At 59.4% G+C, this 18813-nt stretch overlaps 1 protein-coding gene across 1 annotated transcript; it reads left to right on the plus strand.

Moving 5' to 3' along the window:
* Positions 1-2622: 2622 nt before the first annotated feature.
* Positions 2623-16944, plus strand: Tnnt2 (troponin T2, cardiac type). The gene is made up of 16 exons (XM_048356645.1): positions 2623-2807; positions 6605-6655; positions 7245-7255; positions 8864-8890; positions 10770-10856; positions 11142-11177; positions 11779-11812; positions 12912-12972; positions 13229-13345; positions 13715-13792; positions 14169-14279; positions 15246-15254; positions 15606-15715; positions 16060-16150; positions 16368-16408; positions 16713-16944. Exons 2-16 carry the CDS (start codon positions 6618-6620, stop codon positions 16756-16758), a joined length of 897 nt encoding a protein of 298 aa, XP_048212602.1. The 5' UTR covers positions 2623-2807; positions 6605-6617; the 3' UTR covers positions 16759-16944.
* The last annotated feature ends 1869 nt before the right edge of the window (positions 16945-18813 follow it).

Genomic DNA, 18813 nt, shown 5'->3' on the forward strand with positions numbered 1-18813 from the left:
ACAAAACAAATAAAAACAAAACACCTCATTTATCTCAGGCACAAGTGATGATTCCTTCTAGGTGAATTCCTTCCGAGGGGGTTTTGCTTTCCAAGGGGAAGCAGCTGCAGCGAGGGAGGAGGGTGGCTTGGGCTGGGCTGGGATCCAGGGTCATTTTCCAGTCCCCCCTCCTCTCCTTCGTTCAGGTGCCAGGGTTACGCTCGGTGCTTGGTGACTTGGGAGGCTAGAACTGCCATGTACGGGGTGCATGCCTGTCTTCCCTTCAGCCTCCCCCTCTCCAACTCATTCCCTCAACCCTGTGGCCCTTGTGGGCTTGGGGGATGTGGAACCATCTGGAAATACAGGGAAGACCGTACTGAGAAAGGCCTTCTAGTATCTTCCAGATACCTCGAGGATATAATGGGGGAAAAAATACCTTCTTTCATGGTTAGAACATTTACTCCCAGTTGACTGCTCAGAACCAAGAGGAAGAGGCCCTTGGTTGGGTACTCGGGCCCGTTCCCCCTCCCCCATCGTGGAAGCTCCAGGGCGTCTTGGAACAGGGCTTATCAGGGCAGCACCAGGCTCCAGCTCCCTAAGCCTGGCTCAATCTGGACGATCTAGGTTGTAGCTTCTGCAAATGTCCAGTGCTATGGCTGCAGGTTGATTGGAAGCCGGGCAGGGCGGAGGGGTGCCCTGTGCTACCCGGAGGCTTGAGACCCCTGGGCCATTCCCCCAGTCTGCTGTGCCACATAGGTGTCAGCCTGTGACATTTCCCTTCTCTGACCTTCGGGGTTCAAGCAAGTGGCCTTCAAGAACTTGGAGTGCTGCGGGCTCTGAGATTTGTGAAGTGCCTGGCGGGGGAACTGGGCTAGCCAAGCAAAACGATGCCCCAGACTTTTCTTAGGAAGGAGCACTCGTTGGAGTGTGTGTGTGTGAGGGGGGACGACTGATGAATGAGGAGACACCTCACACGGAAGACTGGGTGCCCGGGCGGCAGGCGGGAGCGACGCGGCCCGTGACTAGCGTTTGTGCGTGACGCAGGGGCCTCCTCAGGCCTCTCTGGATGACGCTGTCCTCGGAGAGTCCGTCAGAAGTTCAGGCCTATGGTCTGTAGACACAAAGAACCTGAAGTTTTCCTGGGGGCTCTGTGTGGACAGGTGCCCACATTCCTCTTTTAGGCAAAAGAACCATGGTGGTTTGAAACCAGTAGTGACCCTGACAGTAGCTCACATGAGGGGGGGGGGGGCGCGTCAGGAAAAGTAACTCCTAATTTCTGAGATATTCGAGGCCAGGACACGGCAAAGGAGACCCTGCTGGGCTAGAATGGGCGACAGAGATGATCCACACAGCCGGGCTTCTCCCTCTTCAACCCTTCTGCTCCCTCCCTCTGACTTTGCCAACCACCGACCCCCCCCCCCCCCCGCCTGCCCTGCTTCCTCGTGGCCCTCCTCCTGGTGGCTGGCCACGGGGGCCTGGCGTCGGGGTGCACTGCGGTTCATTTCCTGGCGGTGAGAAGGCTCCGGCGGCCTGGGCTGAGCCTGGAGCCTGGACGGGCGACAGGACGGAGGGGAGCCAGCCGAGGGGAAGCGGGGACGCGGGGCGGGACACATGGGCAGAAGGGCCAGGAGCAAGGTAGAGAAGGGGCACAGATGGCTCTCGTTGCCCACGGAAGACAGAAGAGAGTGGATCGCTTTTCTCTAATGAGCAAGACCTGGCGAGACCAGGGTGGGGGTGGGGGGCAGGGTTTAAGGGCATGGGGGTGGGGTGGGGCGGTGCCTCGGGTCCTCCTCCAGAGCCAGGTGCCATCCGGGCCGCGGAGATTCGGGGAGACGGAGGGAGAGAGTTGGGGAGAGGCGGCTCAGCTGTCACCGGCCTCGGTGTCGTCCATTTTCCATCTCATCATACGCCAAGCTGATGATGTTCCAGTCACTGTACTCCGGGGCCGTGGATATAACGCAGCTAAGCAGGTCACAAAAGCCCTGGCCTTAACCTTATGGGTCTGTGATCCAGCGAGTTAGCGGTTCCTAATAGTCAGCCTTGATTTTTAAAGCTTGGCTGTGCATCTAAGGGGAATGGCTCTCCTCACTGGTATCTAACCTCCTCTGGCAGTCGGAGTCTATACTCCTTGCGAGGAGAGCCTCGTCGGTGGACTTGATGGTCATGGAGAAAGCTCACGTTATAGAGGGTCTGGAAGAGCCTGCAATCTGCCCAAGGCTGATTGGCCCCTTAGGGGCAGCCACCCGCCTGGAAGACCACATCGCTCAAGCCATCTGCAATGAAGCTCTCTACACATCACTCACAACCCCTCTATAGTGGAGCTCTTGCTTACCTTCCACTCCCCCCCTACCCAAGATGCAGGGTCTTAGGAGATTGTTTCCCCCACCCCCCCAGCCCCATTCTGGCCTCCCCCTCCCTCCCCCAGCCCCCAGGCTTGGACGGCTGGCCTCTACTTTATCAGGATTCTCAAGAGGGACAGCTGGGTTATGTCACAAGCCTGTTCTCTGCGTATCTGCTCTGGTTTTAAATAGCTTATCTGAGCAGCTGGAGGACCACATGGGCTTATATGGCGTGGGGTACATGTCCCTTTAGCCCTGTGCCCGGCACCTGCCAAAATAGCAGCCAACACCCCCCATTGTGTCCCCTCCCTGCCTTCCTCCCCCCCTCCCCTGGCTGGTCTGGGGCTGCACATTCCTCCCACCGCAGGGCTTGGCTCTCAGGCCTCCAGCCCACATGCCTGCTTAAAGCCGCCCTCGTCTCCTGCCCCCCCGTCAGTCCTTGCCGGAGCCCAGCCTTAGCCAGGACCTGTGGGGCCCCCCTGATCAGAGGTAAGACTCCAGCGAGGCTCGGAGGAAGGGTACAGCATATGGGGGGACCTCGGGGTCCCGGCACCCCCCTGGCATCTTCCAGTGTCCACTCCGAGTGGACGCCAGGCTGAGTGAAGTCCACCCGCCCTCCCGAAGGGAGCCACGTTCAGAGGAGGCGCTGTGGGAACAGAAGGCCGAGGCTAGCTTTGGGGAGGACCGCATTGACAGTCAGGGGTCGCCGATGGGGGGTTGGAGGCCCAGGTCTTCCCCCAGAGATGATGGCATTCCCGTCAAGCCTTGGGAGGGAGGCCACTTTTCCTCACGGGCCCCGATTTCCTCATCTGTGAAGTCAGTTAGGGCCTTGCTGGGCCTCTGCTTGTCTTCAAGGCAGTGGAGCTCGGACCAACAGGGGTCCCCTAAATTGCCTCGTCTTCCACCTTGCTTGGCTATTGGCCAAATATGACCTGAACCTTTTCAGTTAAGGGTCTTCGTGTCCCCAAGCAGGTGCCTCCTTTCTACTGGGCCCCCCGGACCAGGTGCCAAGAACAGAGAGGCAGTGGGAGGTTTGTGGGGCCAACCCTTCCCCCTGGAGTTCCAGGGTGGGGGGGGGGGCGGGGGCAGCCAATCTGGCTGGCCCTGAAAAGTTAGCACCGGGCCCAGCTGCCCTGTGGGTTCCCCCAGGTGCGAGCCAGAATACCTTCAACCCTGCTCCGTGTCCTGTAGTGAACAGGGAAAGACTCCATCCGATTTTCTAGCTTCTCTGAAGGGCTGTTGGAGAGCGGGTTGCCTGGGGTGTGAGGAATTTCCAGCACATTCTGTTGGGAGCACAGCCAGGAAGCCGCCTGACCTCTGGGGTTCCTCCTCTGCCCCTCACACCGGGCTCAAGCTCTTCTCTGGAATGTGAGAGGATCAAGTTCCTGGGGCCTCTCCTGCCTGCCCCCCCTCCACCCCAGCCCCCCAGCCCCCCTCCCTGGCTAACAGCTGTAGGTTTAGGAAGAGATCAGGACAAACAACCCAGGGACAGGGGCTGCGTTTCTCTCAGCGGCTCAGAGACTACAGGCTAGAGCTGGGAGCTCATCTCCTTTACCGAGACTCAAGAGACTTTTAGGTCACTTAACTAAGGCCACCTCGCCCAAAGCTGGCTTTGACACCCTGATTTCTTTTTTTCTTTTTACCCCCAAAGCCAGTCTTCTTTCTGCCTTCCACTGCTTTCCTTTTCCTTTTGTCCCCAAGAGAGCTGATGCTGGTCTCCGGCTGGGACAGAGTCAGGCTGGGTGTGTAAGGCGGTGGCACCTCCACACACGCACCCCTCTTGACCTCCCACGTGAAGCCTCCACATTCAGCCTCCCCTCCTCTCCTCTGTGAAGTCCTGCCCGGTGATGGGTGGCTTGGCCGGGCCCCGTGCTCTGTGTGCTATTTTTGGAGCCGAGCGGTGCTTTAAGAGGAGCAGGGAGGGGACCCTAAGTTGCGCTTTCCTCCTCTGAGCCCAGCTCCATGCCTGGCCGTGGTTCTGAGCTGGACCGGAGCGACACGAAGCCAGCCGCACACAGTTCCTCTGAGACACTTCTCCCTCCTCCCCGGGGGCGGGGGTGGGGGGTGGGGGTGGGCAGCACGTGGTGGCTCCTGGGGCTCAGGGAGTGTTCCCCAAATTCTCAGCCCACAGGGGTTAGCTGCGAGTAACGTTTGTCTACTGCACCCCGAGCTCTTCTCTTTGGCCACTTTCATCCTGGGATCCATTGGAAGGTTTTGTGGCTTTTTATTTGAAAGCAGCATCTTGCTCACACTCTGTTATGATGGATGCCTGGCGGGTCTGATATGTCTTCTCCACCCTCCCGAAGAGGCGGATGAAGGGTAGCACGGGGCGTGGGAGCCGAGGAGGGGCCGGTTCAGAGGCAGCCATGCTTGTCTCTACGCCAATCCAAGCGGCAGGGGGCCCTGAGCCCAAACCGTCAGCCAGAGGGACAGCTGGGGAGTCACTTGCTCCCCGGGAACTCCGCGGCCCCCGTGGGGCTGCCTCGTGGCGGTCCTCGCTTCACAACACCAGAGCAGCGGCTCTTGTGGACGGATGTCCAGAGCTGGGTGCCCGCGATGGGGCTCCACCGTGACTTTGAAGCATACAGAGGGAGGCGGTGAAGGAGGGAGCCCCGAACTCTCCGTGTCCTGCTGCCCTCATTCTGGCACAGGGGAAGGATTAGACGGTGGTCCCCTTCACCATCCTGACTCTAAGCTGACTCATCCTTCTCTCCCCAGGAGACCCCATTATCCAGATGGTCACAGGGCCTTCCTATTGCCAATGGCAGGGGGCACTGTTCACACTCCAATCAATGGGATTGTTCCCTCCCACCCCACCCTTCCTTAGAACTTTTTTTTTTTTAAAGTTGAGTTTCTGCTCTTGGTTAACTCTAAGCGGTACCTCCTTCCCTAGGGAGAAACCATTTGATCCCAAAGGGGAACCTGTGTGTGTTGGGAGTGGTGGTGGTGGTGGTGGTGGTGGTGGTGGTGGTGGTGAAATGGCTTTTCTCAAGGCCGCACACCAAGGCTTCCGGTAACCAGCATTCAAAACCCGATTCATCTCACACGCAAACCTCGCTCATGCCACCCCTCCTTGAAGCTCCTCGCATGATCGCACATGCGCAGCGACGCCACTAATGCCAGTCTGGTCCTTGTAAAGCGTTCCATACGCCGTATCTCCATGGTGCAGAGAGCTGAGGTTCACAGATGGCGCAAAGACTTTTCCCCCAGAAACTTACAACAGAGCATTCCAATCCAAACCTGGGCCTAGCACCATGGGAGGAATATCTGAAGAGATGCTATTTTTTAAAATTGGGTTTTTATCGGGAAAGCATAGGTGAACATGTAGTTTAAGAAACAAACACAGAGAAATTGCTTCAACTCTTTGCCCCAGATCCCTTACTGGAAACGTTTATGTGACGATTTAGGACAACAGCACAGCCAGAATGAAGACATTTATGTAATCAATCCGTGGTATTAGTCTGAGTGTTTTGGTAGCATGTATATGAGTTCAGTTCTAAGGGATTGAGCGCAGGGCCTAGCTAGGCAAGCTCTATCATTTGAGTTATACTCCCTGCTCGTACATTCTACACAGTTTTAACCTAGGAAGCTCCATACATTAATTCCTACAGTCAGACACCAAGCAGTTGCAAACCCACAAGGGAATCCCTCTTGGAAAGTATATCCCTCCCACCATTTACATATCCCCTGACGCTACCAACCCCCGGTCAACGTCTGTGACCCTGCCGATTCAAGAAGGTTACAGACACGGAACCACGTAGCCATACATAGGAGCTGGGGAAGCTAGCTTTCTCCACTCAGAGATGGATTGGATTGTTCTGCGTGTCAGCGGCTCCCCCCTCCACGGATTGGAGAGGCCACGGCCGCCGGCATCCCAGGTCTCCCGGGGGGGGGGCTCTGTGCAGGAAGACGCCGTCAGTGAGGACAGAGCCGGGACTTGTCAGTGCTTTGCCTCCTTGAGTGCTCCCGTGGGCTTTGCCACCCTTACCTAGAGAGGCCCAGGCAGGAGCGCGGATCTGCCGCCGCACTGCCTGCTCAGGAGCAGGTGACCGAAGGGACCAGCCCGACTCGACCGCCCTGCTGCGATGAAGGTGTCACCGCTGCCCCTTTGCAGAGGAGGAAATAGGCCCTTTTTTTGGGGGGGCGGGCAGTTAATAAGGGGGGGGAAGGTGATGGTCACTCCCAGGCCTCCCTGGTCCCTCTACCGTGGGGACCAGAGCACCCTGAGGAAGGTGTCCCCTCCCCCCCTTCCACCCACACTGACGCTTGCTTTTCTCTTCCCGGAGGGAGTGCAGGACCATGTCTGACGCGGAGGAGGTGGTGGAGGAGTACGAGGAGTGAGTTTCTAGAAGCATCCTGTCCCCAGGGCCCGTCCCGCCTGCCTGACCCTCACACCTGCTCAGAGAGCAATCCAGCTGCCCTGGGTGCCAGGGGTGGGGCACACTCAGGCAATCCAACCAAGGTCTCCTGGTGTTCACCGGGAAAACGCACACACACACACACACACACACACACACACACTCGCACCGGGATGCAGACACATCCCAGTGGATGTTGTGGACGGAATTCCCAAGCAGGTGTGAGGTGCAAGAGGAGCTGCTGGGTGGAGGTGTGTCTTTTCTGTGTAGGAGTCCCGGGAGAAAGAAGAGATTTGGGAAGAGCTTTCTAGAAAGGGGGCATGCTTGGGTGAAGCTCAGAGGAGGTGAGAGATAGACAGGAATGGGGAAAAGGCCGAAGGGGGCACAGGGCTTGCTAAGGACAGTGCTGGATGGAGGCGAGGCGGGGCGGGAGGCTGAGGACTGTGAGCTCCATGAAGTGAGGAGGGAAATCAAAAATGGGCTATCTCTGAGGAAAGTGGCTGGGGGTGAGTGTGTGTGCGCGTGTGTGCACATGCATAGCACTAACAATACTTTCTTTTGCACTCAGGGAGCAGGAAGGTAAGCAGGTGTGCGGGTGCTTTGTGAGAAGGAGGAAGGCATAGCCGGGAGCTGACCCACCTCCCCCACCCCCTTCTCTTGCTGCCCTGCCTTCTTTCCTGAGCAGAAGAGGCTGTGGAAGGTATGTGCTTTGGGCAGGGAAGGGATGAAGGGAGGAATCTCAGCCGGCTGGAATCCCCGGGAGCCCTGGGGAAGCAGTCTGTCTCTACCTGTCTGAATTCTCAGCCGAGCAGACCCCCTTACATGGCTCCTCCATGAGAGTCGGCCCCACTTTGGCTGCTCAGACCTTGAGACTAAAAGATTTACATCTTCCTGGTGCTGGGGGCCCACGCCTGTCATCCTAGCTGCTCAGGAGGCTGAGAGCTGAGGGTTGAGGTTTGAAGCCGGCCGGGGCAGGTAAGTCCATGAGACTCCTATCTCTAGTTAGCCAGGAAAAACAAAAAAAGCCAGAAGTAAAGTTGTGGCTCCAGTGGTAGAGCACCAGACTTAAGTAAAAAAGCTAAGGGATAGTGCCTAGGACCTGGCTTCAAGCTCCATTACTTGTACACACACGTACACACACACACACACACACACAATCATAACCAAAATACCACAACCTCCCCAAGAACGTTACATTTAATGTATTCTCCAAATGCAATGACAAACACAAAAATACTGAGACACTTTACATAGGCACGAAGTGTTATTACGATTACTTGGCAAAGGCCCATCTTGTCCCTGCTCTTGGATATAGTGATATACAACTGTTCCCAACTCACCAGAAGAATACCCAAGGTCTCAACTTCAGGAGAGCTTGACCCAGGAAGTGATTGAGAGACCTTCCTTCAGCTCACATGGCCCCCAGTCACTCTAGGCTTCTACACCCGAGGCCAGCCCACAATGGCTTTGCCAATGCGCAAATACATCATTCCAGCACTCGGTGTGCGCACCTGAGGTCTCCGTGCAGGTCTCGGGACTGAAACCCAGGGCTCAGCAGCTGCCTTACCTCGTTCTCCGGGCCTTCTAGGGAAAATGGGGAGACTCCTGCTTATTTGAGGCTCCTTTGAGGGTATCTAGCCAACGCTGAGATGGGAGACCCACGGGTGAAATCAGAAGGCCCCACAAGAGTCAGTTCTGTTCCAGAGATCCCGTACACCCCGCAGGAATCACCTGAAACATCTTTCCATTCAGTACCCTCGTGGACGCCAACTTCTGCCCTGTTCTCTGCCTTGACTCCTATTAATCTGGTGGCCGTGTCTTTGTTTAGGAGGATTTTCTACTTGATACGATAGGTTTTGGGTGGTGGGCTTTGGGAAGTAAACCCTATCTGATTTGGGCCTGGCTACTATGCACAGTATGGTGTTGGCCCTGAGTCCAAATAATTCCCCCGTGAGCCTCGTGCAGCCTCCGCCTAGCCGGGACCAAGTCGGCAGGGAGAGGTTTGTAGCTCGTTTCCCCGTGCCGGGCACCGCTGGGCTGTGGCCACGCTCTATGCCCTTCAGTTCTAACCTTTGGCCCTGTGCCTCCAAGCCCTGCTTGGGTCTGCATGGCTGCCGCGGTCCCTCGGCTCCACACTAACCTGTCTCGCTTCTCCCCATCGCCGCGGCCACTCCCTGAACCCAGAAGACGAAGACTGGCAAGAAGACCATGATGGTATTCAGCATTTCCTGCCTTGCTTTCCGCCTCCCGGGCCCCTTGTCCCCGGGGGGGGGGGGAGGGGGCTCTGTGCTTGGGGTGGGGAAGCATTGGGCAGGTCAATGACGGGGCCAGGATCATAGTTCTGGGGGCCTTCGTGTCTTTCCTTGGGGGCCACTGGCTCCCTCTGGAATCTCTCCCGGGGTTGGGCAGTAGGAAGGACCTGGGCGGGGTGGCCACGGGCGGAGGGCCACAGAACGAGCAGCTCCTGACCACACGCAAGGACTCCGTGAAGCCTCCTCCCAGGCAGGTGGCCTGGGGTGGGGGTGGGAGGGACGGCAAAGTCATCCGAAGAGCAGCTGGTGGGGGGGGGGACTTGGAAATAGCCAGAGCAGAGGGACACGCCCTGCCGAGGGGCCGGGTGGGGCTGGACCTCCTCCCAGCGCCCACAGTCAGCGCTGGCGAGACAGAGCCAGGCTTAATTTTAGAACAAATGTCCCCGGCGGCAGTGGGTGGCCTGGGGAGTCAGTCACCCCCCCTCCCTGGAGCCGTGGCACGAGCACTGGGTCAGAAGGTCAGGTACGGCAGAGAAGACACGCACCGGGTGCTACACAGGGGGGGTCCCGAAAGGTGAGCCCGACAGCGGGTCATCTTCTTCCTGTCTGGCCCTCTACTTAGTCCTTCTGGAAGATTCTGTCCCGAGGTAAGCCTCTCGCTTACCACAAACACGAGTTACCGCGTAGCCCTCAGAAGGCAGGCGGTGGGAAACGGAGGCAGTCTTTGTCCCCCTCGACGGCCCTCCCTTGCGCCCCGGGGCCTGCCTTCTCCCCGTGCCAAGCGGTGGCCGCTTGTCCGTCCGTCTGTCTGTCAGCGAGCGCCACCGAACACTTCTGGCAGGCAGCGGCCCGGTCTGGGTGCCATCCTGTCCAAATCGTCTGGGTTTCAAGCGCCGGAAGGGGCGGGGCCTCGCCCTGCCGGGCAATCAGATGGAAATAGAACCTTCCTGGCCACCCTCTGGGTCGGGCCGACGTGCCCCCCACCCCCCCCACGGGCACGCCGCGGGCTTCTCTTGGCGGCGGAGGAAGAGCCTCCGACTCGCTGAGTCCCTGGCTCGGGACACGGCCTCCCCAGTCACCTTCAGCGGGGGGCAGGGGGAGGCTGTCCAGGTGGGGTACACGGGGAGCAGGGCGGAGTCAGATCACCAGGGAGTGGCTGAGAAGGAGAGAGTGAAGTGGGGCAGAAAGAGGCCCGACAGGCCCTCCCTCACCCGGGTCCAGCCCTGGGCGGGCTCTGGTGCTCCCCAGAGCGTTCGCCACACCCAACCCTTCCACCCCAAGTTTCTGGCCCTCCCAGCCTCTTGGAAGAGAATAGATCTCCGTCCTGGAAAGGCCCGGTTTGGATTCCCAGGCCCCCACAGAGATAGGCAGATTGGAGGCGGAAAGACGCCCCACGGGCTTGCCGGTCCCGTGCCTTCACCCGGGGTGGCAGGCCTTTCCTGTACGGGCACACGCGGTGTTTTAGGCGTTGTGGGCCCTATAGTCTCTGTCGCCACCGACACCTGGGTAGTCCCAGTCAGTGTGTAGGTGAGTGGATGGGGCCCTGTGCCCAGAAAACTTTGCTTTTTACAGAGATAATCTGGGGGGCTGGGTGTGGCCAGAGAGTCCTGGGCCCTGTCTAGCTTGCTGACTTCTGATGCCTAGCGAGAACGAGGCAGCTGCTGTCATTCATTCGTTCATTCATTCATTCACATCAGTGGCTCCCCGCCACCAGTCCCCGTGGACCTGGATGCAGCGGGCCCCGTTTCCTCCCTCCCTGAGCACCCTCTGCCTGGGTGCAGCACCCAAGGGTTAGCCCAAGTGGAGCCTGGTCATTCACCATGTCTGGTTGGCTTCTCCAGAGCAGGAGGAGGCAGTGGACGAGGAGGTGGATGGTGGGGCCGAGGCTGAGGAGGCTGAGGAGGAGGCAGAGGAGCCCAAGGCAGAAGGTATGGCCCTGGAGCCGCGAGGACCCCCGCCCCCCACCTCCTCCACCCCGGGTGCCCACGCCTCCCGTCTCGTGGATGGATAGGTGGATGGCCGTCGAGCGATTGCTGCTGCTTCCTTTGCACCGGGCAGTCTTAGGTCCAGGGGCTCACGTGTGTAGGTCACGCCCCCTTCCCACCCCCAGGCCCCCCACCCCTTGGCCAGGCTTTGCCTCCTGGGGGGGAAACTCTTGGGGAGACGTCTGAGCGCAGAACAAGATCTTTACGGCTTGTCTCTGCTCTGTGCAGAGGACGGACCTGAGGACGACGCCAGGGAGGCCGAAGGTGAGGAGGGGGCGGGTGAGCGCCGAGCGCGTGGACTCCTCCCACGAGGCGCCTTCTGGGAGGCGGGGCCTGGGGCGCAGGGGAGGACAGGCTAGAATTCGATGGCCCACACAGGGTTTGGGGTGCCGAACTGGAAGCCTCTGCCGCTCCTCGTTCGAGGGCAGTCGCCTTGGCTCTGCCCGTTAGAGGAGGGGAGCAGGGTCTGGTCCCCGATCCGTGGGGGCCAACGGGCTCTGAAGTCACATTCACGTGGGGGCTGCTGGCGCCCAGGTAAAAGGTTCATGGGGTGCCAAAGGAGGCGAGGGGGAGGGGTCCCGGGGCCGGGACCCCTGGTGAGCCTTCCGCAGGACACCTCCCTGCTACGCCGCGTGGGAAGCAAGCTGCCTCGTGCAGAACGGGTGGATGGGGGCAGCGGGAAGTGCCGCGCGGACCCACAGAGGCCTCCCCCTGGGGACAGCTTCATGCTGGCGGACGCGCCTGGAATTTGGGATCCCCCTCCGCCCACCCCATCCACAAACCTGAAAGGTGCCCAGCTCCTTGGAGCCGAGTCTTGGCCAGATCTGGCCTCTTGACCCTGTGGCTGTCATCCTCTCTCCTGCAGATGGTCCCTCGGAGGAGTCCAAACCCAAGCCCAGGTGAGTGGAATGCACCCCAGAGCAAGCCCCGGGAGCAGAGGGGCGGGGAAGGATGGTAAAGACAGGACGGGGGCGGGGGGGAGGGGGGCGGGCGGTGCGTGCATTCCACTACCCGTCAGGGAACTCCGAGAGGAGCGCGTGTTTCTCTACCTGTCTTGTACCTTGGCACTAACGGGGTTCTGCTCACCTATAGAAAGGGGATGGCCCTAGCCAGACATTGTACCCCTTGGAATGCTTAGAGTACCATCCTCCAAGCTGGCCACTGTAATCCCAGCTGCTCAGGAGGCTGAGTCCTGAGGACAGCAGTTTGAAGCCAGCCGGGGCAGAAAAATCCGAGACTCTTATCTCCGATGAACCATTAAAAAGCCAGATTTGGAGGTGTGGCTCAATGGTAGCCCACCGGCCTTGAGAGAAAAAGCCACATGAATGCAAGGCCCTGAGTTCAATCCCAGAACTGACACACATCCACGCGTGAACACACACACACACACACAGAACACCCTCTTCTATGGACGAGGTGGAACCTGGGGGAAAGGGAGGCAAATTACTTTTTGGGGAATTGATGACTGAAACTCTGCCCGCCTAGGGATGGCAGCTTCAGAAAGCCCTAAAGGGGCAGAGCAGGCGGGGGGGGGGGGTGCGCCCCCACACCCAGAGGCAGTGGGAGTGGGGTGAGTGGGGGGACAGGATGTTCCCTCTCGCCAGCAGAGGGCACCGCCTCCCACGTCGATGGGGAGCAGCCTGCCCTTGCCAGTCCCCGGTTCTGCGTTTGCTCAGAGCCTTCCTCTTTCCCGGCCGCTGGCCTCCCCTGCAGCTCCCCATCCATCCTCACGCTGACCTGGGGGGAGACGGGGACACCAGGGCCAGGGCCCCATCCGAGCTTGTGGTCAGCTTTGCTTCCTACCTACATTTACCGTGAGGACGAAAACGAAACGCCATGAAAGAGCTCTGTGTTTCCCAGGGGTGGCCGAGCCATGGTGGTCGGCGTCATCGAGTGACTGGCGGGGTGGCGACAATCTGGAGGGAGGAAGGCTTTGCCTGTCCCCCTAGGTCCCCAGTGGGGCTGCTGCTCCTCAACTCCTGGGTCCTCTCTCCACAGGCTGTTCATGCCCAACTTGATACCGCCCAAGATCCCTGATGGAGAGCGGGTGGACTTCGATGTGAGTCTGGCTGGGATTGCAGCGAGCCCGGGCTGCGGTGGTCACCCAGGCCCCTGAGGAGAGGGGGCTTGGGACATCATGGGCTGGGGGCCCGTCACGGGCTGGAGGGTGCTTGGCCTATGGGGACTGTGTGCCAGGCCTCGAGCACCACCCGGGATCAGCACCTTTTGCATTGCGGAGAGGGCCTCTCGCCCACCTCCTTCCTCCAGGGGACCATGAGGGGTGGCGGCCTCTCAATCCCCGAATCCCCCTGAAGGACATCCACCGGAAGCGCATGGAGAAGGACCTGAACGAGCTGCAGACGCTGATCGACGCTCATTTTGAGAACAGGAAGAAGGAGGAGGAGGAGCTCATTTCTCTCAAGGACAGAATCGTGAGTGTCAGCTCACGGCCGAGGGTGCTCCCTCAAGTCCCCGTCCTCTCCTCCCTGCATCCGGCCCGCTTACTCCACCCTGGACCGCTCACCCACTGAAAGCTTGCCACCCTTGGGTCCCTGCCTTCATTCCTGCCAGTCGGGTGCCGTGGAGGGTAGGAGCTGCCGGCGGCCTTTGTGCACTGGGTAGCTGCCAGGGGCAGGAGGACGAGCTGCAATGCTGCAATCCGCCACGTGACAGCTGTGCATTGGCCGCGGCCAATCCCTGGGGCTGGCTGAGAATGGAGGCGCAGGAAGAAGGGCGCCTGAGGCCCCGGCCCTCGGACGACCCCCTCCTGGCCACACCGGGACTTCTGCCTCTCTTCCTAGGAGAAGCGACGGGCTGAGCGCGCGGAGCAGCAGCGCATCCGCAGCGAGCGTGAGAAAGAGCGGCAGAACCGCCTGGCCGTGAGTGGCAGCTGCCTGGCCCCGCCCCCCCAGGCCCCAGACCCCAGCACGCTCCCCGCTCCTGCAGCCCCCAGCCCCCCTCTCTCTGCACACCAGACAGTGTGCGCACGTGCCACGCAAGCGTGGGCCACGGTCCGGCTCTGACAAGAACCCAGTACACAGGACAAGACAGACACGATAGGACCCCACATTCATTCATTCCTTTCTCATTCATTCATTCATTCCATTTTTTTTTTTTTATTCATTCAACTCCTGCATGCCTGTCCTCTGCTACGGTACCCTGAGAAAGCCCCTGCCCTATGGGGAGAAAGCTGATCTTACCTTCAGTCTAGCATCAGGAATTTTCCCACCTTTTCTCCCTCACCTCGGCAATCAGGAAGAGAGGGCCAGGCGAGAGGAGGAGGAGAACAGGAGGAAGGCCGAGGATGAGGCCCGGAAGAAGAAGGCTTTGTCTAACATGATGCACTTTGGAGGATACATCCAGAAGGTAGGCGGGGCAGCAGGGGTCCCCCAGGAGAGCCCTGGGGGACCCGAGAGACTGTGGCTGGCTCACAGGAAGAAGTTCCCCACCGTTGTGGGTAGGAGTCAGGGCCTCCTCCTCTGCCCGGCCCCTGAGCTGACTCTCAGCCTGGCTGTGGCCTCACTGAGAGGGTCCTGCGCCCTGCACCCCATCACCCCGCCTCACGGTCCCCCCGGGGCGCCCCCACAATGTCTGGGCACAGCTGGGAGAGCCCCGTGCCTGGCGTCAGCGCTCTGCCACATACAGATGCGTGGCTGGATGTGGCCTCCGAGCCTCGGTTTCCTCACATGACCGTGATGTCGCCTGCCTGTGACCTTGGCCAGGTCAGATGAGCGGCTCGGGGCGCGGCCGTGTGGGCCACAGATGGCGGGTGTTTGCTCCTGGCCATGCGCTATCAGTTCCAGACCCCCTTCTGGAACAGGAGGGGGTGTAACGCCCTCAGGAGGGGGTTGAACTCAAGGCCTCCCACTTGGTAGGTGGGCAAGCTACAACCTGAGCTACACCACCACCTGGCCCTTCCGTTGCCATTTGTGTGTGAGGCGGAGTATTGCTAATTTTGGCCCCGTTTGGCCTTAGAATTGAGGTCCTCCTGGGTAGCTGAGATTATAAGCATGCACTGACTGCCATGCTTGGGCCTTAAAACTGTTGTTGTTGTTGTTGTTGTTGTTTTTAATGCATGGAGGAATCAAGATTTCCAAAGTTCCTAGCTCTACCACCAGGCTTCTGCCCCGCACAGTGACCCTATCCTTGAAACACTTTGAACCCCGCGCTTGTCCTGAGCTCAGGGCCCTACACCAGGAAGCCTGTGTAGACCATGTGAATCACTTTCTCCTTCCTGTCTCTCTGTCTTTGTCCTCCGCCCTGCCTTCTTTCTGTGTTTCTGTTGCCATCTCGTCTCTCTCTGAGTCTTTCTCTCATGGTTTCCTGGTTTAGCAAGCCCAGGTGGGTACTGAGACCTTAAGACCTTCCTACCCCTTAATTCTGGGAGGGGGACAGTGCCTTGTTTGGGGAGGAGAGCACCTGGGTGGGTGGTGGGCGCTGGATGGAGGCAGACCAGTTTGAGTAGGTATAGGAGGAGGGGCCTAATGACCCTCCTTGTCCCTGCCTCAGTTTCTCTGGAGGATCCGGGCAGGTGATGGTGTGGGGATGTTATAGGAACAAGAGTATATAAACCCGGTCATCTTTAGGCCTTACCCCGCTTACCCTGAGGGGAGGAGGGCGGTGTTGGGAGGGTAAGGGGACGGGGGGAAAGAAAGCCTCTAATCCAGTCTTCCTGTTCGCTACCCTCCTCAGACGGAACGGAAGAGTGGGAAGAGGCAGACTGAGCGGGAGAAGAAGAAGAAGATTCTGGCCGAGAGGAGAAAGGTGCTGGCTATCGACCACCTGAATGAAGACCAGCTGAGGTAGGGCTCCTTTTGGGGTGCTCACTCATCCCTAAGGCAAGGATGGAGAGGAGAGAACTATTTGCTCTGAGCCACCAGAGGGCGCTCGCCACCACACGTTTCCCAAGGCAGGTTCCTGGGACTGGGCTTATGAGCAGGGCCAAGAGAGCATGAAGAAGGCCCCTCATCTGTCTGAGCTTCAGCTCTCCCCCTTGCCCACAGAAGGTGGGCGCTGTCCGCAGGCCGAGATGTGGGAGAGAGGACTTGGGACCTCTGGGGGGCCGAGTGAGGCCCAGAGTGAAGTCTGGCAAACAAGAGCCCCGTCCTTACTGCTTCTCACCTCGTTCCCACTGTGGCCCGTGCAGGGAGAAGGCCAAGGAACTGTGGCAGAGCATCTACAACCTGGAGGCGGAGAAGTTTGACCTGCAGGAGAAGTTCAAGCAGCAGAAATACGAAGTAAGCGCCGTGCCAGGCTCCCACTCCTCCTGGTGTAATCGGGTTCCCGGCTGCGATGGGCTCCCAGGCCCCTTTCCCCATCATCCATCCCACAATGTCCTCCCCCCGACCTTCCCTGACGCTGTGGCCGAGCCCCCTTCGCCCCAACGCCAGGCCTCCTAGGGCCTGAACTGAATAGACTCCCACATGGCTCACCGTCTTCCCTTCTTTGTTGCAGATCAACGTTCTCCGAAACAGGATCAATGACAACCAGAAAGTGTAGGTGTCTGAGCTCCTTCTCCCCTCCTCCTTCTGCTCCCCTCGGAGGGCTCTGGCCTCCACCCCTTCGGTTTACAAGCTCCTCCTGGGCCGCCCTCTTCTCTTCCCTCACTGTGTGGCTGGCCAGTAGGGGATGGAATGGAGGACCAGAAAGATCTCACAGCAGCCTGGGGCTGTTGGTCTGTGCTGCCTCTGGGAGGCAGCTCCTCTCCGTCGTTGGCGGTCCTCAGCCCGTCCTCCACCCCTGCAGACCTTCCATCCTGCCCTGTGTCCCCCATCTGACTGAGTTCTCTTTTTCCGGCAGCTCCAAGACCCGCGGGAAGGCCAAAGTCACTGGGCGCTGGAAGTAGATGCTGCTGAGCGCCCCCCCCCCCCGCCCTCAGCAAAGCTCTGCTGCTGGCTCCTATTCCTACCCCACACCCCCAAACTCTGGGGCTCCCCTAGACAGATTCTTGCCTAGAAACGGAGAGCTAGCCCAGCTGGAAGCCAGCCCACTTGCCTGTCCCCTCGCTCCCACGATACCAGGAATAAAAGGCTACTGCCTACTGTACACATGGAATTTTCTGTCTCTGCCCCTGAGCCAAGACCCCGGTGTCACAGGGAGTCAGGTGTCATGGTGACCCAGGCAAAGATTGGAGGGGCTTCCACCATCAGTCTGGTCCCCTCCTTTCCTGTCTCCAGCTTGGATGCCCAGGTGACTGTACCCACGTTCGCAGAGCCTAGGAGAGCAGCGTGGACAGCGGACTGGGCTTGTGATTTTAGCCACTGACTCACCAGGAACAGCACCATGGGGAAAGGCACCGTGGCGTGGGGAGGGAGCGTTCCCTGCCTGAGTCACAATGGAGGCCTCTGTGGTTGGTTCCTGTTTTCTTTCTCATGCTGCCCAGGCACAGAGAGCTGGCTGTGTGTGTGTGTGGGGGGGGGGGGGGCGGGGGAGCAGGGGGAAGAAGCAGGGCTGGTTTCATTGGGCAACTGTTCAGGCCAGAGACCCGGGCTAGTCTGGGTGCCTCTGTTTTTCCCTTCTCATGGTCGGTATGTCCTGTAGAGTTTCAAGTCCCAACCCGGGACGGTGTGGTGACGTAGGTTATCGATCCCCATTAGCAGAACGAGATCGCCTATTTGGCAGCGCTCTGGGACAACTCTCTGAGGAGGCTGGTTCCCCTGCACTGCCAGGCTATGCTGAGGCTGTTTCCTCTGTCCGGATGCCTTTGCTCCCACTCTCCACCAGGCCTCCGAGGAGCCTCCCCCTCACCTCTCGGGCAGAATGAAGCCATCTCTTCTTGAGCGGAGCCCCTGGGTTTTGTGTATCTGCCAGCTGAGTTAGACCATCAAATACCACACTGTTAGATTTGCCCCATGTCCTGTGCCAAGTCCTGTGATACGTGCTAGTGATACAGGCAGGAAAAAAAAAAAAAAAAAAAAAAGGATGGGATTCTGGGGAAACTGGGAGGGGCTTCGCCTGTGGTCTTGATGTCATTTCTTCTCCATCCACCCATCCAGTCCTCAGCAACTCTCATCCTCTCTGTCCGCCATTCTGGGGTTGTCACGGAGCTGAGCACATGGTGGAAGGTGTAGGATCTCGCCCTAAGAGCTGGGTGGGGCTGCGGTGGATGCCCTACGCCCACTGAGACACCCTCAGCTCTGCGGGGCCCACCAGCCCTTGCCTACTCCCCAGGGCAACCGTTTCCATCCTTCTCAGTCGCCGTCTTGCTCTACTGTGGGCCCGTGACCGCTCGTCCCCGGGAGCACTCGTGTCCTGTTGCACACCCGTCTGCTCCACTCAGCTCCAAGTCAGAGAGATGGAGACACTAGCTCTGTCTCCGCTCGCCAGAGTTCACTCTCCGCACACGTGGGTGTGCTGGGCAGAGCTCACACCTGCTGTGCCCTTAGAGGAGAGCGAGCAAGCCTGGAGCGCCTGGGGTTCTCCGGGGCTTCATTGGCTGCTGCACATGGAGCTTCAGTGCTCGGAACCCAGAACCTCACTTTCCCCCATCAGATCCCCACTCCTCCCTATCCCAGCTCCGGAGTTTGGGCCAAGTTCCTCGCTGCTCTCTGTCTGCCTAACAAGGTGGGGGTAGTTCCGTGATGGGTAGCGACCAGGGTGGCGCCTACTGCGGGCCGTGTGCGGTCAGTGTGAGCCCCTGAGCTTGCTTGGCTCATCTCGTGTGACCAGCCTCTCCCAAGGTCCCCCCGAGGCTGGGGAAGCCCGCTCACCACTGCTCAGTCTAGGCTGGGGCAGGAGGCGTGCTGAGCTCCCTGGAACCTCTCTTTCCCTCTGAGTTCCAGAGCAAAGCTTTGTCCCTGGCAAGACCACTGGCGGCCGTGATGCGTGCGCTGCCGCTCCCGGGCAGGGGGCCAGGCGGTACCATCACCTAGATGAGGTGGCTGAGCTTGCTCTCTCTCTC

The sequence above is a fragment of the Perognathus longimembris genome, chromosome 11 (assembly GCF_023159225.1).
Source record: "Perognathus longimembris pacificus isolate PPM17 chromosome 11, ASM2315922v1, whole genome shotgun sequence".
NCBI lineage: Eukaryota > Metazoa > Chordata > Mammalia > Rodentia > Heteromyidae > Perognathus > Perognathus longimembris.

What these genes read in the sequence shown, in the direction of transcription:
- Tnnt2 (XM_048356645.1), top strand. Translation starts at nt 6,618, where the DNA reads ATGTCTGACGCGGAGGAGGTGGTGGAGGAGTACGAGGA. An exon ending in AGAGGAGCCCAAGGCAGAAG is followed by an intron (nt 10,857 to 11,141) that starts GTATGGCCCTGG and finishes TGCTCTGTGCAG; the next exon opens with AGGACGGACCTGAGGACGAC. An exon ending in ATCAATGACAACCAGAAAGT is followed by an intron (nt 16,409 to 16,712) that starts GTAGGTGTCTGA and finishes TTTTTCCGGCAG; the next exon opens with CTCCAAGACCCGCGGGAAGG.